The sequence below is a fragment of the Rutidosis leptorrhynchoides genome, chromosome 4, assembly GCF_046630445.1.
Source record: "Rutidosis leptorrhynchoides isolate AG116_Rl617_1_P2 chromosome 4, CSIRO_AGI_Rlap_v1, whole genome shotgun sequence".
Lineage (NCBI taxonomy): Eukaryota > Viridiplantae > Streptophyta > Magnoliopsida > Asterales > Asteraceae > Rutidosis > Rutidosis leptorrhynchoides.
In genome coordinates, this window is record NC_092336.1 from 218730830 (window position 1) to 218758089 (window position 27260).

A 27260-nucleotide genomic window follows, 5' to 3' on the forward strand; every position below is an offset into this window, starting at 1 on the left:
ACATATGAGCACTGCATATCATCCTCAGACCGATGGGCAAAGTGAAAGGACCATTTAGACTATTGAAGACATGCTTAGAGCATGTGTGATCGATTTCGGAAATGGATGGGATAAATATCTACCATTAGCAGAATTCTCGTATAACAATAGTTACCATACGAGTATTAACGCTGCATCGTTTGAAGCACTTTACGGAAGGAAGTGTAGATCCCCTATCTGTTGGAATGAAGTAGGAGACCGACAACTAACTGGTCCCGAAATCATACAGGAGACTACTGAAAAGATTGTACAAATTAAGGAGAGATTGAAGACCGCCCAACGTCATCAAAAAAGCTATACTGATGTTCGAAGGAAGCCGTTAGAATTTTAGGTTGATGAAATGGTTATGTTAAAGGTGTCACCATGGAAAGGTGTGATACGCTTTGGTAAGAGGGGTAAATTGAACCCAAGATATGTGGGACCATTCAAGATCATCGAACGTATTGGACCGGTGGCTTATCGACTTAAGCTACCACAACAACTTGCTGGAGTACACAATACCTTTCATGTCTCGAACTTAAGGAAATGCCTTGCAAAAGAAGACCTCACTGTTCCTCTTGAAGAAATCCAAATCGACGAGAAACTGCATTTTATAGAAGAGCCTGTCGAAATCATGGATCGTGAAGTCAAACGGCCCAAGCAAAGCAACATACCTATAGTTAGGGTTCGTTGGAATGCTCGAAGAGGTCCTGAGTTCACTTGGGAAAGAGAGGACCAGATGAAACAGAAATATCCACAGCTGTTTACAAACACTGCCCATTGAATAGGTATTACTTCAAATTTCGGGACGAAATTTCTTTAACGGGTAGGTACTGTCATGACCCGGATTTTTCCATGATTATATATTGAACGATATTAATATTTACATGTTTAAATGTTTCCAATATGTTAAGCAATCAAAATTTTTAAGACTTGATAAATTGAAACGAATTTTATGTAAACGTGTGACCACCTAATTTGTCCGATGATTCACAAACGTTATAACTTGTAGATAACATGATAATATATATATGAACTTATATATATATTTAACATGATGAAATGATAATTAAGTATCTCATTAAGTATATTAACAATGAACTATATACATAAAATGACACTACTAACTTAAGGATTTCGAAACGATATATATACGTAACGATTATCGTTGTAATAACGTCGTAATATTTATATATCGTATTAAGATATATTAACACACTATGTTATCATGATAATATAACTATTTAACATCCTATTAGATATAATAACAATGGGATTAATTACATTTAACAAGGTCGTTAACTTAAAGGTTTCGAAACAACACTTACATGTAACGACTAACGATGATTTAACGACTCAGTTAAAATATATATACACATTTGAAGGAATTCAATACATATATCAAAACACTCTTACTTAACAAAAATAATCACAATTGTATTCCCATTTGTTTTCATCAAGAATTCTACTCGTACTCGCTCGGTAATTGCACTCGTATTATACCTAGCTTCTAGATGTATTTACTATTGGTATATACCAATAAAAATCTGCTCCTTAGCAGTCTTAAATGATTAAGGAATATGTGGAACCAACCATTTGTCAAGTAGCATGAATTATTTAGCAAGAAAACAAAATTATGAATCTTTACTTTCTTTATAAACTAAAAACGATTTTATGCATGCACACCATTTCTTCACTCCATTTTCTCACACTTACACTCCCAATTCTCTCTCAAAATACTCCTAACTTCATACTTTATAATCTCCAAGCATTTTCCCCATCATTTAGCTTCAATTACAAGCTTTAATCATCATAAAAACAACCTAGAATCAAGAAGTTGCAAGATTACTTCCAATCTTTTTAATCCAATCCAACAACTCATCAAAGATCAAGAACTTCCATCTAATCTCAGTAACTTTTCATTCTTAATCAAGGTAATAATCATATCCAAGCTTTGGTTCAATTCCTATAAACGTAACTATCTTAAATCAAGTAGTAATCTTACTTGAACTTGTTTTCGTGTCATGATTCTGCTTCAAGAACTTCCAAGCCATCAAAGATCCTTTGAAGCTCGAGTTATTTTTTCATCATTTCCAGTAGGTTTACCTACTATACTTTAGGTAGTAATGATGTTCATAACATCATTCGATTCATATATATATAACTATCTTATTCGAAGATTTAAACTTGTAATCACTAGAACATAGTTTAGTTAATTCTAAACTTGTTTGGAAACAAAGTTAATCCTTCTAACTTAACTTTTAAAATCAACTAAACACATGTTCTATATCTATATGATATGCTAACTTAATGATTTAAAACCTGGAAATACGAAGAACACGTAAAACCGGACATACGTCGTCGTAGTAAAATCGGGGGCTGTTTTGGGTTGGGAATTAAAAACCTATCTTAGACTTTGAGTTCGAGGCTAATACTTTAGAAATATGTTAATATATGTAAATAAGACTTCCAGTATTTTTTTCATAATTTTAGACAAAGTGGAAGTATTTTATCAAAAATCATATATTGGGTGGGTGCCGGGATTCTTCCAAATCTGTCCACCGGCACAAAAAAAGGGTGAAACTCTGAATATTAATACATGGGCTGAACTTTTCGAATTATTTTTGAAAAATTAACTTCTTGAGGAATTCATAGCAATTTGATTCACTTTAAATGGAGTTGTAATGAATATTTGGCGAGCAAAACAAAATCTGCTAAAATTAACGTTGTATGGACGAAATTTATATTGTAAAAACTATATTAACCATATCTTTGCTAAATTTTCCTATATCCTATATATATTTGGACATGTTATCAGTAGTATAACAAAATATTATAATCTTGGTTAATTCTGTGATTGTATATATGTATAATAATATTCTTGGTACGTCCTAACACAATAAGTATACAATACGTTTTGATAAATCCTAAGACAATACGTACACAATACGTCTTAGTTAATTCTAAGACAATACGTATACAATACGTCTCTGGGTTGATGCAAAGACAATACGTATACAATACGTCGTGGGGTAATTCTAAGATTATATATATATATATATATATATATATATATATATATATATATATATATATATATATATATATATATATATATATATACCGATTATTGGACTGTTGGACTTTTCGGATTATTTTGGACTACTAACAAAGGACTACTAACAATGAACTACTAACATAAAATGTTAAAAATTATTATATAAGTATTCTATGAACTTGCTTTATTTTATTCATATGTCGTATTATTATCTGAATCGTTATTATTGTTATAGGTTCGTGAATCCAAGGACGACGGTCATATTTTTAATAAGTTGAAAACTTATTATTAATATACTTTTACTACTGTGAGTATATAGTCCCATTTTTAAACTCTACAAATATTTTAAGATGAGAATACATGCATTTTATGTTTTACGCCATGGACACAAGTACTTAAAATATATTCTATGTTGAGTTGTACCACTTTGCATATCTTCCGTAATAGCTTGGTAACTAATATTTACATGTTGTAAGAACATGTATACGCGAATCCTATTGATAGATCTATCGGATTTGACAACCCCAACCGGGCTAGTCGCTCTAGTATCGTAAACGGTTGCATAGTACTTCGTTTTTACTACATTTGGTACAGTGTAGGGAGATTTTATAATAAAGGGAATATGCCACATTAATGGTTAAGTATGGTTACCGAAGCGCTCAACAACTTATAGAATATCTTTATTGAAATGTTTGTAACTATGAAATCTTGTGGTCTATATTTATATCGATGCTAGCTTTAAACCTATATATCTCACCAACCTTTGTGTTGACTGTTTAAGCATGTTTATTCTCAGGTCCTTAAGAAAGTCTTCCGCTGTTGCATTATCTGAGCAAGCTGTGCATGGAGTCTCATGCTTTTGTTTAAATGAAGTGTTGCATTCAATAAAACCTTTGTCATGTATTATATTCGACTGTTATGTCACGTGTGTAGTATTTGGAAACTAATGTATCATGGGGATTATTTCTTAAATAATCGCCCACTTGTTTAAAACATGCATTATGTATAATAATGGTGTGCTTTTCATGAAACGAAGGCAATACTTTCTAAAACGTATCATATAGAGGTCAAATACCTCGCTATGGGACCAATGAATAACGTACTGCAATTATAGTAATATGGACGGGTCGTTTCAGTTGGTATCAGAGCAGAGGTCTTAGCGAACCTGAAATTGCATTAGTGTGTCTGACCGGTATTTTTTAGGATGCATTAGTGAGTCTGGACTTTGACCGAACTTGTTTTTGAAAACCATTACTTATCATTTTTGGTCAAAAATTGAATATTTTAACATGAAAATATTATGTGGTATATCACTAATGTGGTAGTTAATGTGTGATAGATCTCTACTTCTAACACCAATCTCATTATCACATTTAGTGACTCCGAAGTTGAATCTCCAGCAAAAGTACCAATCATCGACTTATCTGATAACGACGAAGGCCTGAGGGAAGGTGTATCAATCATCTATATAACTGATGACGATGGTTACCTGGAGTCGGATGCATTTTGGGAAGATTCATAATTTCTGGAAGAACCGGAAGTGAATGAACCTGAAAACAATCCTGATGAGGAAGTAAACGAGATTAGTGAGAAAGAATTTAAAAAGGGAAAGGAACCTATAGTCACTAAACCAGAATTTCCAAATCCGAAAATTAATAAAACAATTATTGTACCAAGTGCTCCCGATACTACCACACCTAGTCAACCATGTCTTACCAATACTACAGAAATGTCATCTACTGAACCCCAACCAAAACCTAGAGTTACCGCTGAAATACACACTCTGACAGTAGGGAAGCAAAAATTCTATGATTTCCCAGATTTCTTTGAATTCCCAAGAAAGCCTCATTGTTTCTAATCTGTTTTTGCAGCTATTCGACTTCACGCCTTATATAATAATATATCGTGTGCTATATTTCATCTTACATATGTTTTATGTAAAATAGTGGTATTGAATTATTATAAAATATTGTACCAAAAGAATAAGCATGAAGTATTAATGCATTAAGTTTTTCATGATAGAATATTATCATGATTGTAGTAGTTAATTTGTGTACTAGCTATTAAGTATGAACTTTAACGGGTAGGTACTACCCGAGCTACAATTATAAAACGCTAATAAGAAGAAAAGGCTTTTATAATAATTGGTTCATATTATTAATATGCCACGATGTACCATTAATTACTCACTACATCTATAATATTATATATGATTAATTATCTTATATGTTTATTGAAGAAACATGGCTCGATTAAACCGAATGACGGAACAAGAAATTGAGGAGCTTATCAACCAACGCGTAAACGACCGTATGCTTTGGGTCAAAGCGGCAAGAGCAGTAGCAAACAGCATAAACCCTCGTGTTGGATGCTCATATAAAGCATTTCAAGGTTGAAAACCTTCATCATTCAGCGGAACGGAGGGACCAGTCGGTTTAACCCGATGGTTCGAAAAGCTGGAGTCCGTATTTAAAATTAGTGGTTGTGCGGAAGGGGATAGGACGAAGTATGCTTCATGCACATTACATGATGGTGCACTTACATGGTGGAAAAACTATGTAAAAGTTGTAGTGGGTGATGAAGCATATGATACTCCTTGGGAGGAGTTGAAACATATGCTAATCACTGAATACTTCCCAAGAAATGAGTTCAGGAAGATGGAAATCAAGCTACGAAATCTGAAAGTTGTTTGCACGGAACTTACTAACTACAATAGGCGATTCATGGAATTAGCCTTGTTATGTCCTGAATTGGTACCAACGGAAGAGCGAAAGATTGAATTGTGCAGCGATGGTCTGCCAAAGAACATCAAGGCCAATGTTACAACATCCAAACCCAAGACAATTCATGAAGCTATCACCATGGCAAACGAGCTAATGGATCAGATCATCCTGGATAAGAACACATCAAATACCGATGCCAGGGTATCGGATAATAAAAGAAAGTGGGATGGAAACCGTGATCGAGGTCACCAACAACAATCTATTAAGAAACAGGAAACTATGCAAGGTGCCGGGAGTGGTTCAAGCTTGGGTTACAAAGGATAAAATCCCTTATGTAACAGATGCCACAAACATCACACTGGTTTTTGCAATGTGGTGTGCAACAAATGTAATCGAAGGGGTCATCTTGCTGAAGATTATTGGGTTCCCGTTACAAATACAAATGGCACCAAGACTCCTGCCACCAATGCAAATAGAACTACCTTGGCTACTATTACTTGTTACGGGTGTGTGAAACAGGGTCATATTAAGAGCCAGTGCCTGAATCCAGAGAAGAATAATGGACCTGCACGGGGAAGAGCATTTGTTATTAATGCTAAAGAGGCGTGTGAAGACCCGGAGCTTGTTACGGGTACGTTTACCATTAATGACTTATCAGCATCTATTATATTTGATACTGGTGCCGATAGAAGTTACATGTGTAGATACTTTTACGCTAAATTGAATTGTTCATTATTACTTCTAGATGCTAAGTACATGATTAAGTTAGCTAATGGTAAACTAATTAAAGCCGATAAAATTTGCCGTGATTGTAAAATAAATTTAGCCAGAGAAACGTTTAAAATTGATTTGATACCCGTAGAATTAGGAAGTTTTGATGTAATAGTCGGCATGGACTGGATGTCTAAAATAGGAGCTGAAGTTGTGTGTGCCAAGAAGGCAATTCGCATTCCTTGTAAGGATAAAACGTCAGTAATGATTTACGGAGAGAAGGGTAACTCAAAGCTAAAACTCATTAGCTGCTTGAAAGTCCAAAAGTGCTTGAAGAAAGTGTGCTATGCTATCTTAGCACATGTTAATAAAGTCGAAACGAAGGATAAAGAGAAGAGCATCAACGACGTGCCTGTGGCAAGAGATTTTCCTGAAGTCTTTCCGGAAGAGTTGCCGGGATTACTTCCATTTAGATCTGTAGAATTTCAAATAGATCTAGTACCAGGAGCTGCACCAGTGGCTCGTGCTCCATACAGACTTGCACCATCTAAGATTAAATAGTTACAAAGCCAGTTACAAGAATTACTAGACCGTGGATTCATTCGACCGAGCACTTCACCGTGGGGAGCTCCGATTTTGTTCGTCAAGAAGAAAGATGGATCCTTCCGAATGTGTATAGATTACCGCGAATTAAAAAAGTTAACTATCAAGAATCGGTACCCATTACCGAGAATTGATGACTTGTTTGATCAGCTGCAAGGATCACGTGTTTACTCCAAAATTGATCTAAGATCGGGATATCATCAGTTGCGTGTCAAAAAAGAAGATATTTCGAAAACCGCATTTCGAACACGCTACGGTCATTATGAATTTTTAGTCATGCCGTTCGGGCTGACAAACGCACCAGCTGTATTCATGGACCTCATGAATCGGGTATGCAGTCCGTATTTGGAAAAATTTGTTATCGTCTTTATTGATGATATTCTTATGTATTCCAAAAATGAACAAGAACATGAGCGACATTTAAGGTTGGTGCTGGAACTGTTAAAGAAAGAACAGTTATACGCAAAGTTTTCCAAGTGCACCTTTTGGCTGAAGGAAGTACAGTTCCTTGGTCACATTGTCAGCAGTGAAGGAATTCAGGATGATCCAGTCAAGATTGAAGCCATTGAAAAGTGGGAGACCCCAAAGACTCCAATGCAAATACGCCAATTTTTGGGTCATGCTGGCTATTACAGAAGGTTTATTCAAGATTTTTCACGGATAGCCAAACCATTGACAGCATTAACACATAAAGGGAAGAAGTACGAATGGACTTCTGAGCAGGAAGCCGCATTTCAATTATTGAAGAAGAAGTTGACTACATCGCCTATTCTATCATTACCTGAAGGAAATGATGATTTTGTAATTTATTGTGACGCTTCGCGACAAGGTTTTGGTTGTGTCCTCATTCAACGAAAGAAGGTTATTGCATATGCATCCCGAAAACTGAAGAATCATGAACAAAATTATACGACTCCTGATCTAGAATTGGGAGCAGTGGTGTTTGCATTAAAGATTTGGAGACACTACTTGTACGGGGTTAAATGTACTGTGTATACCGACCATAAAAGCCTTCAACATAACTTCAACCAAAAACAACTGAACATGAGGCAACGTAGGTGGGTCGAGCTGATAAATGACTATGATTGTGAAATTCGCTATCATCCCGGGAAAGCAAATGTAGTAGCAGATGCTTTAAGCACGAAGGAAAGAGAGCCGATTCGAGTACGAGCAATGAATATGAAGATTCATATAAACCTCACTACACAAATAAAGGAGGCTCAACGAGGAGCTCTTACTGAAGAAAACTTTGGAAATGAGATGCTCAAGGGTTTAGACAAACAACTTGAGGTACGAGAAGACGGAACCCGGTATTTTAATGAACGCATTTGGGTACCGAAGTTTAAAGGGTTAAGAAAATTGGTTTTGGATGAGGCACATAAGACGAGATACTCGATACATCCCGAAGCTGAAAAGATGTATCAAGATCTTAAGGCACACTTTTGGTGACCAAATTTGAAAGCTGATATTGCAACGTACATCGGAGAATGTTTGACTTGCTCCAAAGTCAAGGCGGAACATTAGAAACCTTCAGGTCTGCTTCAACAACCAGAAATCCCAGAATGGAAATGGGAATGTATTATCATGGATTTCATCACGAAGCTACCAAAGACTGCATGGGGTTACGACACCATTTGGGTAATTATCGATCGTCTCACTAAATCTGCACATTTTCTACCTATGAAGGAAATGGATAAGATGGAGAAATTGGTACGATTATACATGAAGGAAGTTGTTTCAATACATGGAGTACCTATCTCCATTATATCCGATCGCGACAGTAGGTTTACGTCAAGGTTTTGGCAATCACTACATGAAGCTCTAGGGACTCGTCTGGATATAAGCACTGCATATCATCCTCAGACCGATGGGCAAAGTGAAAGAACCATTCAGACTCTTGAAGACATGCTTAGAGCATGTGTGATCGATTTCAGAAATGGATGGGATAAATATCTACCATTAGCAGAATTCTCGTATAACAATAGTTACCATACGAGTGTTAACGCTGCACCGTTTGAATCACTTTACGGAAGGAAGTGTAGATCCCCTATCTGTTAGAATGAAGTAGGAGACCGACAACTAACGGGTCCCGAAATCATACAGGAGACTACTGAAAAGATTGTACAAATCAAGGAGAGATTGAAGACTGCCCAACGTCGTCAAAAGAGCTATGCTGATGTTCGAAGGAAGCCGTTAGAATTTCAGGTTAATGAAATGGTTATGTTAAAGGTTTCACCATGGAAAGGTGTGATACGCTTTAGTAAGAGGGGTAAATTGAACCCAAGATACGTAGGACCATTCAAGATCATCGAACGTATTGGACCGGTGGCTTATTGACTTAAGCTAACACAACAACTTGTTGGAGTACACAATACCTTTCACGTCTCGAACTTAAGGAAATGCCTTACAAAAGAAGACCTCAGTGTTCCTCTTGAAGAAATCCAAATCGACGAGAAACTGCATTTTATAGAAGAGCATGTCGAAATCATGGATCGTGAACTCAAACGGCTCAAACAAAGCAACATACCTAAAGTTAGGGTTCGTTGGAATGCTCGAAGAGGTCCTGAGTTCACTTGGGAAAGAGAGGACCAGATGAAACAGAAATATCTACAGCTGTTTACAAACACCGCCCATTGAATAGGTATTACTTCAAATTTCGGGACGAAATTTCTTTAACGGGTAGGTACTGTCATGACCTGGATTTTTCCATGATTATATATTGAGCGATATTGATATTTACATGATTAAATGTTTCCAACATGTTAAGCAATCAAAATTTTTAAGACTTGATTAATTGAAACGAATTTTATGTAAACGTGTGACTACCCAATTTGTCCGATGATTCACGAACGTTATAACTTGTAGATAACATGATAATATATATATGAACTTATATATATATTTAACATGATGAAATGATAATTAAGTATCTCATTAAGTATATTAACAATGAACTATATACATAAAATGAGACTACTAACTTAAGGATTTCGAAACAATATATATACGTAACGATTATCGTTGTAATAACGTCTTAATATTTATATATCGTATTAAGATATATTAACACACTATGTTATCATGATAATATAACTATTTAACATCCCATTAGATATAATAACAATGGGATTAATTACATTTAACAAGGTCGTTAACTTAAAGTTTTCGAAACAACACTTACATGTAATGACTAACGATGATTTAACGACTCATATATATATATATATATATATATATATATATATATATATATATATATATATATATATATATATATATATATATATATATATATATATATATATATATATATAGTGTATTAATACACATTTGAAGGACTTCAATACATATATCAAAACACTCTTACTTAACAAAAATAATCACAATTGTATTCCCATTTGTTTTCATCAAGAATTCTACTCGTACTCACTCGGTAATTGCACTCGTATTATACCCAGCTTCTAGATGTATTTACTATTGGTATATACTAATAAAAATCTGCTCCTTAGTAGCCTTAAATTATTAAGAAACATGTGGAACCAACCATTTGTCAAGTAGCATGAATTATTTAGCAAGAAAACAAAATTATGAATCTTTTCTTTCTTTATAAACTAAAAACGTTTTTATGCATGCACACCATTTCTTCACTCCATTTTCTCATACTTTGTGACGACCCGGAAATTTTTGACTAAATTTAAACTTAATCTTTATATGTTTTTAACATGTTAAGCAATCAAACTTGTTAAGACTTGATTAGTTGAAATGAGTTTCATATAGACTATTGACCACCCAAGTTGACCGGCGATTCACGAACGTTAAAACTTGTAAAAACTATATGATGATACATATAGGGAGATATATTTGTAGTTAACATGATATTATGATAAGTAAGTATCTCACTGGGTATATTAACAATGAGTTATATACATAAAATGAGATTACTAAGTTAAGAAACACGAAACGATATATATAACGATTATCGTTATAACAATGTCTTACTAAATATATATGTATCATATTAAGATATTGTTACACTATATTTAACATGATAAAATGATAATTAAATATATCATTAAGTGTGTTAACAATGAACTACATATGTAAAAACAAGACTACTAACTTAAGGATTTCGAAACAAGGCATATACGTAACGATTATCGTTGTAACGACATTTTAATGTATATATATCATATTAAGATATATTCATACATCATAATATCATGATAATGTAATAATTTAACATCTCATTTAATTATAATAACAATGGATTAATTATATTTAACAAGATCGTTAACTTAAAGGTTTCAAAACAACACTTACATGTAACGACTAACGGTGACTTAACGACTTAGTTAAAATGTATATACATGTAGTGTATTAAGATGTATTAATACACTTTTTAAAGACTTCATGACACATATCAAAGTACTTCTACTTAACAAAAATGCTTACAATTACATTCTCGTTCATTTTCATCAACAATTTTACTCGTATGCACCCGTATTCGTACTTGTACAATACACAGCTTCTAGATGTATATACTATTGGTATATACACTCAATCATCAGCTCCTTAGCAGCCCATGTGAGTCATTAAACATGTGGGAACCATTATTTGGTAACTAGCATGAATGATTACACAAAATTACAAAATATTATAAATCATTCATGAATTATTTACATGAAAACAAAAGTACACATCCTTTATATCTAATCCATATACCAACGACTAAAAACACCAACAAACACTTTCATCCTTCAATTTTGTTCATCTAATTGATCTCTCTCAAATTCTATCTTCAAGTTCTAAGTGTTCTTCATAAATTCTACAAGTTCTAGTTTCATAAAATCAAGAATACTTCCAAGTTTACTAGCTCACTTCCAATCTTGTAAAGTGATCATCCAAGAATACTTCAAGAAATCCTTGTTGGTTACAGTAAGATATCATTCTAAATTAAGGTAATACTCATATACAAACTTTTATTCAATTCCTATAACTATAACTATCTTAATTCGAGTGATAATCTTACTAGAACTTGTTTTCGTGTCATGATTCTACTTCAAGAACTTTCAAGCCATCCAAGATCCTTTGAAGCTAGATCATTTATTTTCACTTCCAGTACATTTACCTACTAAACTTTAGGTAGTAATGATGTTTATAACATCATTCGATTCATACATATAAAACTTTCTTATTCTAAGATTTGAACACGTAATCACTAGAACATAGTTTAGTTAATTCTAAACTTGTTCGCAAACAAAGTTAATCCTTCTAACTTGACTTTTAAAATCAACTAAACACATGTCCTATATCTATATGATATGCTAACTTAATGATTTAAAACCTGGAAACACGAAGAACACCGTAAAACCGGACATACGCTGTAGTAGTGAAACCGGGGGCTGTTTTGGGTTTAATTTTAAAAACCTATCTTAAACTTTGAATTAAAAGATTTCCTTTAGTGAAAAATCTTATTTTATATGGATACGAAACATATCCAAAATCCATGGTTAAACTCTAAGTGGAAGTATGTTTTTCAAAAGGGTCATCAAGATGTCGTTCTTACGACGGATATGACTATCTTCTCTTATTTGACACCTAAGCTGTATTTTCGACTATAAACATATACTTTTTCTGTATAGATTAATAAATAAAGGTTCGATACAAAACCATAGCAAGTCGAATCACTCAAAACGGATTTGTAACGAAGAAATTATGGGTAAAACAAAATTGGATATTTTTGCTTGTTTTTAGCTACGGTTTTGATTAATAAAAATGGATGCTAACCTTATCTTAGCTAACTTACCTTGTATCCTACATGTATTTATACATGTCTTGTTCCCGTACTAATGAAAATTCAATTTATACTAGTCGTGATTAAGTTCTACGATAATATATTATAGTCTTAATAAAGATCGTAAGACACCATATATATATATATATATATATATATATATATATATATATATATATATATATATATATATATATATATATATATATATATATATGACTTGATCACCGTGGATCCGTATACAGCGTATTGACATATCATTTTGATTTCTTCTATATATATTATTGGAACGAACTATAAGACACCATTAGCAGTAATTTCAAGTTAGCTGTGGGTCGAAGTGTATTCCAAAATAATATATATACTTTGAGTTGTGATCGAGCCTGAGACATGTATACAATGGGTCGCGGATTGCTTCAGACAATATACATATTATGTGTCTTACTATATTAAGACAATATATTATAGTGTTAGTGAATTCTAACACAATATACGCATTTATATTTATATATATATTTATACTGTTGGACTATCGGACTATTGGACTACTAACAATGGACAATTAAAATTATCACAAGTATCATAAGTATGGAATATTAATTATATATACATATCTTGACACAAGAACATTATTATTAGGTTCGTGAATTTGTCAAAGGCCCAGTCTTATTACCATCTATTCGGAAATTATCACAAGCGAGTTATAGTCCCATTTTTACTATCTAAATTATTTTGGGATGAGAATACATGCAAATTTATAAATGTTTTACAAAATAAGCACAAGTTCATGAAACTAAATTCTACGGTTCTTTTGTTATACCGGATATCTGTACTTATTATTATTATGCTTGGTAACCTAAGAATTAGTGAAAAACACTAATTGACGCGAACCCTAAAGGTAGATCTACGGGCACCAACACCCCCGATTTTCGAATAGTGGAAATGCTTTAGTAATTCGAAGGGTTCATGTCATACATTTGAATAGTGGAATGTATGATGCCAGATATCTTAAGCGCTTCATGTTAAGGTCAGTTACCAGGCGAATCATCGTATGAATGATTTTTGCAGTTGTAATGATCCTGCGCATTTAATTAAATGAAATCTTGTGGCTTATTAAATATTATGATTATTATATAGGAATTAAACCTATGACTCACCAACATTTTTGTTGACGTTTTAAGCATGTTTATTCTCAGGTGAATATTAAAAATGCTTCCGCTGTCGTATGTCAACCCAAGGTCAAGATTTGGAGTCGGCATAATTGTTTATATTGTTTAAACTTGCATTCGGAGTGTTTGTTGTAATATATTTGATCATATTGTAATGGGTTGTGTAAAAACTTATTTATTTGAGGAGATTGTCTTTGATAGACAATCTAAATTATATCATTAAGACTTTTATTCAATTATATCATTCTTAATCAAGGTAATAATCATATCCAAGCTTTGGTTCAATTTCTATAAACATAACTATCTTAAATCAAATAGTAATCTTACTTGAACTTGTTTTCGTGTCATGATTCTGCTTCAAGAACTTCCAAGCCATCAAAGATCCTTTGATGCTCAAGTTATTTTTTCATCATTTCCAGTAGGTTTACCTATATACTTGAGGTAGTAATGATATTCATAACATCATTCGATTCATATATATATATATATATATATATATATATATATATATATATATATATATATATATATATAACTATCTTATTCGAAGATTTAAACTTGTGATCACTAGAACATAGTTTAGTTAATTCTAAACTTGTTCGCAAACAAAATTAATCCTTCTAACTTAACTTTTAAAATCAAATAAACACATGTTATATATCTATATGATATGCTAACTTAATGATTTAAAAGCTGGAAACACGAAGAACACCGTAAAACCGGACATACGCCGTCGTAGTAAAACCGGGGGCTGTTTTGGGTTGGGAATTAAAAACCTATGTTAGACTTTGAGTTCAAGGCTAATACTTTGGAAATATGTTAATATATGTAAATAAGACTTCCAGTATTTTTTTCATAATTTTAGACAAAGTGGAAGTATTTTATCAAAAATCATATATTGGGTGGGTGCCGGGATTCTTCCAAATCTGTCCACCGGCACAAAAAAGGGTAAAACTCTGAATATTAATACATGGGCTGAACTTTTCGAATTGTTTTTGAAAAATTAACTTCTTAAGGAAATCATAGCAATTTGATTCACTTTTAACGGAGTTGTAATGAATATTTGGCGAGCAAAACAAAATCTGCTAAAATTAACGTTGTATGGACGAAATTTATATTGTAAAAACTATATTAACCATATCCTTGCTAACTTTTCCTATATCCTATATATATTTGGACATGTTATTAGTAGTATAACAAAATATTATAATCTTGGTTAATTCTGTGATTGTATACATGTATAATAATATTCTTGGTACGTCCTAATACAATAAGTATACGATACGTTTTGATAAATCCTAAGACAATACGTACACAATATGTCTTAGTTAATTCTAAGACAATACGTATACAATACGTCTCTGGGTTGATGCAAAGACAATACGTATACAATACGTCGTGGGGGTAATTCTAAGATTATATATATATATATATATATATATATATATATATATATATATATATATATATATATATATATATATATATACCGATTATTGGACTGTTGGACTTTTCGGATTATTTTGGACTACTAACAAAGGACTACTAACATAAAATGTTAAAAATTATTATATAAGTATTCTATGAACTTGCTTTATTTTATTCATATGTCGTATTATTATCAGAATCGTTATTATTGTTATAGGTTCGTGAATCCAAGTACGACGGTCATATTTTTAATAAGTTGAAAACTTATTATTAATATACATTTACTACTGTGAGTATATAGTCCCATTTTTAAACTCTACAAATATTTTGGGATGAGAATACATGCATTTTATGTTTTACGCCATGGACACAAGTACTTAAAATATATTCTACATTGAGTTGTACCACTTTGCATATCTTCCCTAATAGCTTGGTAACTAATATTTACATGTTGTAAGAACATGTATACGCGAATCCTATTGGTAGATCTATCAAATTTGACAACCCCAACCGGGCTAGTCGCTCTAGTATCATAAACGTCTGCATAGTACTTCGTTTTTACTACACTTGGTACAGTGTAGGGAGATTTCATAATAAAAGGGAATATGCTACATTAATGGTTAAGTATGGTTACCGAAGCGCTCAACAACTTATAGAATATCTTTATTGAAATGTTTGTAACTATAAAATCTTGTGGTCTATATTTATATCGATGCTAGCTTTAAACCTATATATCTCACCAACCTTTGTGTTGACTGTTTAAGCATGTTTATTCTCAGGTCCTTAAGAAAGTATTCCGCTGTTGCATTATCTGAGCAAGCTGTGCATGGAGTCTCATGCTTTTGTTTAAATGAAGTGTTGCATTCAATAAAACTTTTGTCATGTATTATATTCGACTGTTATGTCACGTGTGTAGCATTTGGAAACCAATGTATCATGGGGATTATTTCTTAAATAATCGCCCACTTGTTTAAAACATGCATTATGTATAATAATGGTGTGCTTTTCATGAAACGAATGCAATATTTTCTAAAACGTATCATATAGAGGTTAAATACCTCGCTATGGGATCAATGAATAACGTACTGCATTTATAGTAATATGGACGGGTCGTTTCAGTTGGGATTCATAGAATGCATAGAGCGAGTAGATAGTCTCGGTGGCTTAGTGACGAAGTTCAAACCAAAGTCGAGATTAAGCAAACGAGGTTTAGGGAACTCATCTTGTTTCACGAGGGAAGTATCGCAAATAAAACTAGATTAGAAGATAGATATAAAGATGCTAAACGAGAAGCAAAGAAGGTTGTGACACGTGCAAAAGAAAAAGTGTATAAAGAATTGTATAGGAGATTAGACTCTAAAGAGGGAGTTAATGTTATCTACAAGATTACCAAAGCTAAGGAGCGAAGAAGAAGGGATGTAGATAGTGTCAAATTTATCAAGGATGAATATGGTCGAACTATTGTGAAGTGGACAAAATTAGCAAAAAGGTGGGAAGTATATTTTTCATCGCTTTGTAGTAGGAATTGGGCAAAATGGAGATATGGAGAGCACAAATTTAGGACGAAGGTACCAAAATAACTGTTTTCGCACGGGGATAAACTAGGTAGAAGTAAGATTGACCATACACACGATGGGGAGAAACATGGCAGTAGGACCGTACCAGATTCCCATAAACGCGTGGCGATGCCTTGGCGATGAGGGGATTAGGTGGTTGACAATTAATTTCAACTAGATCTTTAGAAGCTACAAAATGCCTATGAAATGGATACTTAATGAAGTTATCCCCACCTACAAGAACAAAGGGGACCAAAATCTGTGAGAACTACAAAGGTATAAAATTTCTTAGTCATACGATGAAGATTTGGGAGAGAGTGGTGGAGAATAAAGTTCGGCGGGAGACAACGGTGTTAGAGAACTAATACGGTTTCATGTCGGGATGATCTTTGATGGAGAAAATTCATATTATTATGAGCCTTTTGGAGAAGTATAAGGAAAGACAAAAGAAATTACACATGGCTTTCTTAGACTTAGAAAGAACTTATGATAACGTCCCCCGAGAGCTGATTTGGAAGACCCTAAATGATAAAGGGGCCCCAAGTAAATATACTATAGTTATTAGATATATATACGATGGGGTCAAGACTTGTGTATGTACGCATGTGGGTAACACAAAGTTCTTCCAAGTAGGCATATGTTTACACCAAGGTTCAACCCTTAACCCATACCTTTTTACTTTGATCCTTGACGAGCTATCTCGGGGGATTCATGAGAGCATACCATGGTGCTTGATCTTGTTGACGATATTTTACTTGTTGTAGAATCCACGGAGGAGCTAAATAGAAGTCTGGAGCTATGGATGGAGGCCTTAGAACTTACAGACATAAAACAGAATATCTTAAGTGTGATTTTGACAAGAACGAAGACGTCAGGGATGGTGAAAACAACACATTGGAAGTCAGGTCTTACACCCACAAGATTCTTATAGATACCTAGGATTGGTGCTCCACAAGTCAGGGTGGATTGATGATGACGTGATCCACCGTATAAGAGTAGGATGGTTAAAGTGGAGAGCAGCAACAGGGGTCATGTGCGACAAGAAAGTACCTTTTAAATTGAATGGGAAGTTCTTCAAGGTGGCAATTAGACCATCTATGTTATATGAATCAGAGTGTTGGACAACGACGAGGGCGCAAGAGAGGATAATGGAGGTGCCCGAGATGAGGATGCTTAGGTGGTCGTGCGGTAAAACCATGTTTGATATGATTGCAAATGGAGTTTTTAAACAGAACTTATTAGTCGAAAGCATCATCAACAAGACGAGAGAAGGTCGACTTAAATGATTTTTCCATGTTAGGAGGCGAATACCTGTGACACGTGTGAGGAGAGTTGAGGCGCTTAAGGTTGATGGTGTTAGGAGGAGAGCCAGACTTAGGTGTAGGTAAGAGGATATAATCAAGCTCAACATGCGGGAGTTTTTTTTTTACAGAGGACATGACTTCTGATAGGGATTTGTGAAGAACTGGTATCGGAGCATGCGAATAAGGTATCCTAAGGGTTAGATTGTGCATTTTGTATTGTATTGACCTTTTATTTTCTTTGTTGTATAGGATTTTTATGTGTGTCTTTGTATGGGTGTGTGTATGTGTATGTGTATGTATGTATCCGCATGTGTATGTAGGTATGTATGTTGGTATATATGTATAGATATGTATGCATGTTTATGTATGTATGTATCATTTGCCCTCTCTATTTCGTTTTTATGAGCATTTCTGGGCGGGGGTCTTTTAAGAAGCAATCTCTTTGTTCTCGAGTAGAGAGAGGGACGGTTGCGCGTTCTATACCCGCGTGTGGAGTAGTGACTTCCTTCTAATCTAGGGTACGAGGAATGATTGTCTACAAATCACCTCCCTCATACCTTACATTCGTGAAATTGTGTATTGTTGTTGTTGTATATTCTTGTATGTATCTTCTTGTATGTATGTGTGTATGTATGTATACAAGTATGAGTGTTTATGTATGTATGTCTAGGTATGTAGGTTTAGGTATGTATTCATGTAGGTTTATGTGTGCGTGTGTGCGTGTTTGCGCGTGGTCTTGATCAAATTTAACTTTTTTTTTATAGATAAATTAGAATCAAAATTAGAGCTAGATAAGCTTATATGAAAATAGCTTATAGTAGATATTTGATTTACTATATCTATGTTGTTAATTATGAAAATATATAATATTATATAATTTCTTTTTATGTGCAAATGAACTTACTTTCATCTTGTCATATTATTTTATAGTTAACTTTTTTTTGTTTATTTATTCACCATTATTGAAGTTATAACTTATACAAAACAATTGTATTAGGTCACTCCCTATCGTAACTAAACTATTCATCCTCTTAACCTTCCACATCATCGTCACATCAACACCAATATTCTATAACTAACCCATAACTAAACACTCCCTATCATGACTAAAACAATAACCCTCTTAATATACAACGTACAAGCAATAAAGCATTAAGTTCAAACAATAAAAAGCCATTGGGACCCACAAATTTATAACTAAACCTCATACTTCCATTAAATCCATGGTGAAAGCGGATAACTAAAGCGGGTAACTAGCGCGTGCCTATGGTTAGTTATGGGTAATGACGAGTAATAAGCGGGTAACTAACGGATAACTAGCTGTAGGGAGTGTTCTTAGTATATATTTTTCCCCGTTACAGAATTACTATTAAAAGATAAAAAACATGCAAGTTATGAATAATAATCATTACACCATTTAACATTTTCCCACTAATTTAGACCTTTACTAGGTAAAGTAATCCGTTCAAGATTCTAAAACACTGACAAATTTACACAAATGTAAACATAAAAGATATCACTAAGTCACCTCGATATCTCTTTTCAATTTCTTTCACTATCATTAAAAGATGACTACATCTGCTTTCATGGGTATCATGAAACATGATCTTGATCATTTTTGTATTTCATGTATAAATTTAAGAATGAAATCATCGACTTGCAATGTTTTTTGAGTTCTTTATTTTTTCCCTTCTCGTTTGGAATTGAAGATCCCATTGGCAATATATATATATATATATATATATATATATATATATATATATATATATATATATATATATATATATATATATATATATATATTAACTGTAAACGGTAGCACTTACAAGTACTTCACAACATCCTTTTTCCATTCAAAATTTATCGAATAAGAAAGAATCTAATAGAACTACCAATTTGTTTAAACTTTCTTATTCTGATTTTTTCCATTTTGCTAAGTTGGGCCAAAATAAAGACTCATTTGTTTTAGTTGGTTAGAATTTAAAATTTTAATTGGTTAGAAATTTAAAATTCAAATCTGATAATTTTTTAGATATATAGACTAGTAGTAGTAAAGATATAGATATAAATATAGAAAAATGAATAATAGTTTTGAGATATATATTAATACAGAAAAATGAATAATAATTTTTTTTAACAATAATAATTTTAAGAAGAGAGAAATATTATACTCCGTATATCAAATACTAGATAAATAAAAAATTATATATTTGTTTTTGTCTTTTTAGTAAAATGTATAGTATAATAATAATAATAATAATAATAATAATAATAATAATAATAATAATAATAATAATAATAATAATAATAAAGTGAGGGTTTCTAGAAGAAGACGTCGGGTCCAATGAGCCGAGATGGAGAAGTTTGAAGAATTCATCACGGATGCTTCAGTCCATTCTTTTCTATGTTTGGTGGTTTGCTTGTGTTGTAAATGGTCTATAATTTTTAACCCTTCATTCGATTGGTCACCCTCTTATTTTGGTTTTTTGCTTTTGGTGTTCTCGCTTGTTTAGTTGTTATATTCCTTGATTTGTTTAATGCGAGCTAGGTTAGTTTTAGGTTATAGTTTGAGATCGATTTCCATTGTTTGTATATTTTTTCGGTCTTCAATTTTTGTTAAAGATCGTTTAATTCAAGTTTATGTTTTCGTGAAAAATAATAATAATAATTTATACTAGTGAAATGACCCACGAAATCACGGGATTGTTTAAATGAAACTGTTTAATGATATGTTTTAGACTTTTAGGTATTAAGTGAATGTAAATGCTAAAGTCATTAAGTTTAATGACCCGTGAGACCACAGATTTCGACTAAGACACTTGCCGTTGTTAACTTGGTCAGAATAAATGAATTACATTCATTCTCACACTACCATCTTCCAAATTTCATTATAATTACTATTTTTCTTTTCATAAATGGTACTTATTTAACATTAAAAGAGGGATTGAATATACCTGGTTCAATCTCGTGAAAATCATGATTATTTTTGAACTTTTCTATCATTTTATATACATTCATTTTAATTAGTCGCAATATGATTTGACGTATGTTATCGGTTTTTAGATTCTTGTTGTTTAACAAACATACCATAATCAAACATTCAAGGTATGATAAATTTCACTATCAAACAACACATAAAAGAGAATAATTTTTTAAAAAACCATTAACAATGACATGAAGGTTTGTACCTGCATTTTGAAAACAAAAAGTTATTAGATAATATGGTGGAGATTGAGAAAAAGAGTTGTAAAGGTTTATACATATCAAAAAAAAAAGTTGTGATAATATATGGTGTAAATTTTTTTTTTTTTTAATTTTTTTCTTGATAAAGGAATTAGTCTAATTAATTTTAATAGAAATTGATAGATAGATTTATATTTATATTTTTTTATATTATCGAATATCATGCTCCACGATTATACACGCGTCTTGAAATGGATCCCACCTACTACTACCCAAACCCAATTACCCACCTATAAATACAAATTGAATTCCCAAAATCCATTTTTAATTCTCAAACCTCTCCAACATCTTCGTAATTCAGACTCACCCACCCACCCATGGCCCTCGATAATTTCAACTCCAATGTATCTTTCTTCTCATTTCTCTGTTTTTCAAATTTCAATTTATACACATACATGTTGAATTTAATCAGGTTCATATACATATACATATTGTCTATATGCATATAATTATGTATGTGTATAAATTTTGTGATGATTTCAATTAGTTATCCTGACACCTGCTATCTGTGTTCCTAATTATTATCGACTTTAAATTGAATCTGTAATCTGTATGTATGTATGTATATATATATATATATATATATATATATATATATATATATATATATATATATATATATATATATATGTATTAATTTGTTGCTTTCACTATTGAAAAGAATTGTAGAATTATAGATGCTTTATAAGTTAGGGTTGATGTGATCAGATGATACTATTGAAGGTTTTTGATTTAAGTTGTTGACTGTATAGATTAATTCTGTTATGCTGTATTGTTAATCATAACTAACTGAACTTTATTTTTTAGCTAAAAAACAGAATAGATGTTGTACTATATGGACGACTTTAAATTTTAGCTAGAAAACATAACAGGTGATCAGGTGATGGATTAGTTATAAACTTATAAACTAGAAAATAGTTAGTTTGAGAAGTGAATTGATAATATTGTCATAATATATATAAGTAACAAGATACATATGTCATGTTAATTAGTTATGATCATGTGATCAAGCTAATATTTTGATAGAAGCTTACTCGGTAATATACTATGAACAATGTATGCTTTTTGCAAAAGCGTGATACTTATTTTCCACTACGCTTGGATGTCACTTAGATGCTCTATGGACCACCATTCTATCAAGATTCGCACTATTAGTCTGTTTCTGCTACAGTAAAAAAGATATTTACTTGTGATTTGAAATGTCATGGGCATAGTTACATACAGTATGGCTTATGGTCTGATTCAATGATTTTTTTTTTTTTTTTGTAGCATATTAATTAATTAGTAAAACAAGTAATAATTAAGATTCTGGAATAGTTTACATTCCCTTAAGAGAGCAACTGTAGATCAGAATTGTTACTGATATTTAAATGTAAAAATGTTAACATGTTATATATCTCCATATCCTGTGTGCATTCTAATGATAACACCTCCATATTCTTAAAATTAATATGATATATTCATAATATTGGCCTGCACAAAAGGTGATTCTCATTAATTTATCTTATCCACGTGTCATGTATTTCATTTTAAATAGGGAGATGCATCTACTGTTCCATACGAGAACGGTTTTCCCGATTCATTATCTCTTACAAATTCCGAGAAAGCTGTAAAGGAAGTTATTGAACAGCCCCTTGTTGAGGGGATTGAAGATCATCTTGTAGAGTTTTCAGAGGCCATGAGAAGTATGACCCGTTTTCCGTTTTTCTATACTTAAGTTTTCATTAATTTGTAGCTGACTATTTTTTATTGTGTTGTTTGGATTGGGTATATAGCTGTTAGTAAGGTATTAAGGCGAGCAGCAGAGGGTAAAGCTTCTGCACAAGCTGAGGCGTCAGAATGGAAACGTAAATATGAATTGGAGAGGGAACGGAATTTTCAGTTAGAGAATAAAGGTCAGATAATGGAAACCTAATTTTATCACCTTAAACCTTGTATGGATAACAAAAATGCAGTCATATGAATTTTATTTTTTTATTTTGTGTGTGTGTGTGTGTGTGTGTTTTAAGTTATTGGTGTTAAACTGGTAATGACACTTACAATCTTGGGTTGAACGTGCTTCTGATGTTTAATTTACAATATTGGATAGTAAATAAAAGTAAGTCATCAAATTAGCTTAAAGTAAAAAGGGTAAATAGGTAGCTTTATATTACTCTATAATTTTCAGTTCTGTTAGTGTTTGAATATATGTGTTATAAACAGATTGATAATCAAAAGCTGAATATGCTTAACTGTGTTCTAAAAACTCATTAAAAATCATATCCAAGATGAAAATCCAAACGTTTCTGTACAAGATGAAAATCCAAGATGATTAATTGTTATGTCAGTATGTTCTGTAATTTGTTTCATCATTTTATTTCAGGTCTGACATATGTAGAGCGTAATGGTAACTTTACAGAGAATAATATAGAAAACTCAGCATATCACCTTAAACACTTACCAGAAATCGATGAACAATCTCGAATGTATTGTGTGAAAAATGGAATTTACTCTCACGAGGTTCTTCGGGACAGGGAACATAACTCGTTTTCCGATGTTCATGGCAAGCTTATTCGGAAGGTAAAAAAAAAAAAAAACATTTGTAAATAAACTAAAAAAACTTATATTCAAACCTTTGTAGAAAACGGTGATTAAAAACAAATTTAATACCTGTCACAGGCATCATTTAAGTTACACTGGTGTTGTAAAGGGGAGAAGAATGATCAACATAAACATGACATTGTTTCCTTTGAAAAGGGAAATATTTCAACTGCAGAACGTAGCAGTAAACAGGTACGACATTGTGATTAAGATGTATATTTGGGAAAATGTAATGCTTAACCTTTTATCATATTTATGTAGATATTTGATCTACCAAACTGTTTTTATCTTATATTTTCTATTATTTCAGATTTGTTTAAAATGGGAATCTCCACCACAGACCGTTCTTATTATAACAAAACCAAATTCGACTTCTGTTAAAGTTATTTGCGCAGAAATGGTCAGGTAGCATCCAATAGTATAACATTATAACATTATGGTTTTCTTTTTAAATTACAGAGAGTTTGCAAGCTATTTCCAATACTGGATTATTCTGCATGTATTGGTTTAAAATTATTGCTTCATGCCTGATTTAATCAACATATATGTGTGGGTTGGTAACTTGTTAAAATGGGCAGTTTTTGGTTTAGGTCAAAAAATGGGCAAGGTTAAAGTGTTTAACCACAATCAATTTTCTTTGTCCGTTTTGAGGTATTTTATACGAGTAAAATCTACTTTAATATGTTGTTGGTCAGCATCAAATTCATATCCTTATTAATAGAATTAATTCAGGCTATTATGCATAGGAAATGCACTTTTTGGGTGACTTTCAATCTGTTTGACTCATTCCCTATTTATCAAATTCTTAATTCTACCCATCTGAGTGAGTATTTAACCTATTCATAAGTAAATAGGCCGAAAATGCAACCTTTAACAGTGATATCCATTTCAGATGGTTGAAGGAGAAGAAATTAAATATATTTGTTGAACCACGAGTAAGAACAGAACTTATTGCCGAGTCTTCATACTACAACTTTGTACAAACCTGGAGTGATGGTAAGCCATATATCTAAAGTTTCGATTGTTTAATATGTATAGTGAACACTTGTCTTATCTTTTGCTAATAATTTTTGTTTTGTTACTTTACAGACAAAGGCATTTCGGTTCTGCATGAGAAAGTCGATTTTGTTGTAACTCTTGGTGGGGATGGAACCGTGCTTTGGGTGAGTGTTTCCTTCTCCATTTCTTTTGGAATCAAATAGTTATTTAATTTAATTAAATTGTAGGTTGTGTCAAAACTTACTGTTTTCTATTGTGTGAAAAGTAGTTATATTTAGATGATATAGAAATGAGATAAAGTACTTTTCTTGGTGTTAATCTATGTTTTTTCTAATCTGAAATCACCAGTACTAACAATATTACCTACATTTACGCTTTTGCAGGCTGCGTCAATGTTTAAAGGCCCAGTTCCTCCAATTGTGCCATTTTCTTTAGGTTCCTTGGGTTTTATGACTCCTTTTCGTATCCTTTTGTCTTATTGAAATATTCCTTTTGTTATTTCCATTTTTAATATTGTATTCTGCAGTAGAGGTGGAAAAACGTGTAGGCTTGGGTAATGGGTCAAAACGGGTCAATATGGGTTGACCCATATCTCAATCTCCATATATTGACATAGTTATTTTTGTTAGGATGATTACAAAACTATCTTAGTAAAATTTTTGTTTAGAGCTTTAAATTTACACTTGGTCAAGTTTCGTCCTGTTTGAACCCATTTCCATTCAGACAAATTTGTCTTTATAACCCATTAGCCAAACGAAATTGACTCACCTATGATTGATAAAATATCTGTGTTTGGTTAATTGGTTTTATGCCCCTGTAGCAGTTCATTAAAGTGTTATTCTATAAGCGAATTGAAGCTTGTTTATTAATTATAAGTGATTCTTAACTTTAATAAGATAGTGAACAGTACAGAGAATGTCTGAAATCAATCTTACAAGGACCAATTGGCATCACACTCCGAAATCGGTTGCAGTGCCATGTGATTCGTGAAGCAGCTAAAACCGAATACGAAACCGAAGAGCCAATACTTGTGTTAAACGAGGTTACAATTGATCGTGGAATTTCATCATTCCTTACAAATCTGGAATGTTACTGTGATAACTCGTTTGTTACGTGCGTACAAGGAGATGGTTTAATCTTATCAACTACATCTGGGAGCACTGCTTATTCCCTTGCGGCTGGTGGCTCAATGGTTCATCCACAGGTAAATATCAATATTTCACGGTTTTATTATTGCTTTTATAAAAAATTATATTTATTATTTACTGTTTGCATTGTATCTGCATTTTGACATTTGATTACATTACTGAAACAACCATGCAGGTTCCCGGCATCTTATTTACCCCAATTTGTCCGCACTCGTTATCTTTCCGACCTCTAATATTACCAGAGTACGTAACACTTAGAATCCAAGTGCCCTTCAATAGTCGAGGTCATGCGTGGGTGTCTTTCGATGGTAAAGATAGGAAACAGTTGGCTCCAGGCGATGCGCTCGTGTGTAGCATGTCTACTTGGCCTGTACCCACAGCTTGTCGAGGTGATTCGACCAACGATTTCTTACATAGTATTCATGATGGCCTACATTGGAACTTGAGAAAGACTCAATCTTTTGATGGGCCCCGAGAATCGAAATGATCAATTATTCGAGCTAAATGTTGTATGTGGATGAAGTATATGCTTGTAGGATTGTAATTTAACCTGTAATATTATATGGGCAATGATAAAAGGTGATAGTGTTGATTTTTCTTTGACCTAAAGTTGGTTAAGCTGGCATTTGATGAAAAAGAGTGAAACTTTGGAAGAATGCATACAAGTCATCTTATACACCAATTAGCTTTACATATAGTGGTGTTTCTTCTTAATATGTTATGATGAAAATCGTCGAGTAATTCGTGTTTAATATTAATAACTTAAGAAACAGTTCACGAATGGTAACTTGAACAGTCATTTCATGTTCGTTCTCAAAGAAAAAGAAAATTATTTAACAAAGAAAATTGATATTTTCACTATTAAAATTGATAAATCCATCATAATTTTATATATTAAATCTAATCTAATATAAATTCATAAAAGA

The 27260-nt window shown here is 32.5% G+C and overlaps 1 protein-coding gene across 1 annotated transcript; it reads left to right on the forward strand.

Annotated features, from left to right (window-relative positions):
* The first annotated feature begins 21891 nt into the window (after window positions 1–21891).
* On the forward strand, window positions 21892–27027 carry LOC139843324 (NAD(H) kinase 1). Its single transcript, XM_071833398.1, has 11 exons — window positions 21892–21951; window positions 23145–23292; window positions 23383–23502; window positions 23970–24166; window positions 24266–24379; window positions 24498–24592; window positions 25080–25183; window positions 25277–25350; window positions 25570–25648; window positions 26083–26390; window positions 26510–27027. Exons 1-11 carry the CDS (start codon window positions 21925–21927, stop codon window positions 26819–26821), a joined length of 1578 nt encoding a protein of 525 aa, XP_071689499.1. The 5' UTR covers window positions 21892–21924; the 3' UTR covers window positions 26822–27027.
* Window positions 27028–27260: the final 233 nt, after the last annotated feature.

Coding starts and splice junctions, on each gene's coding strand:
- LOC139843324 (XM_071833398.1), top strand. CDS start 21,925: ATGGCCCTCGATAATTTCAACTCCAAT. Junction 23,503..23,969: donor TTTTCAGTTAGAGAATAAAG/GTCAGATAATGG, acceptor ATTTTATTTCAG/GTCTGACATATGTAGAGCGT. Junction 26,391..26,509: donor GCTCAATGGTTCATCCACAG/GTAAATATCAAT, acceptor ACAACCATGCAG/GTTCCCGGCATCTTATTTAC.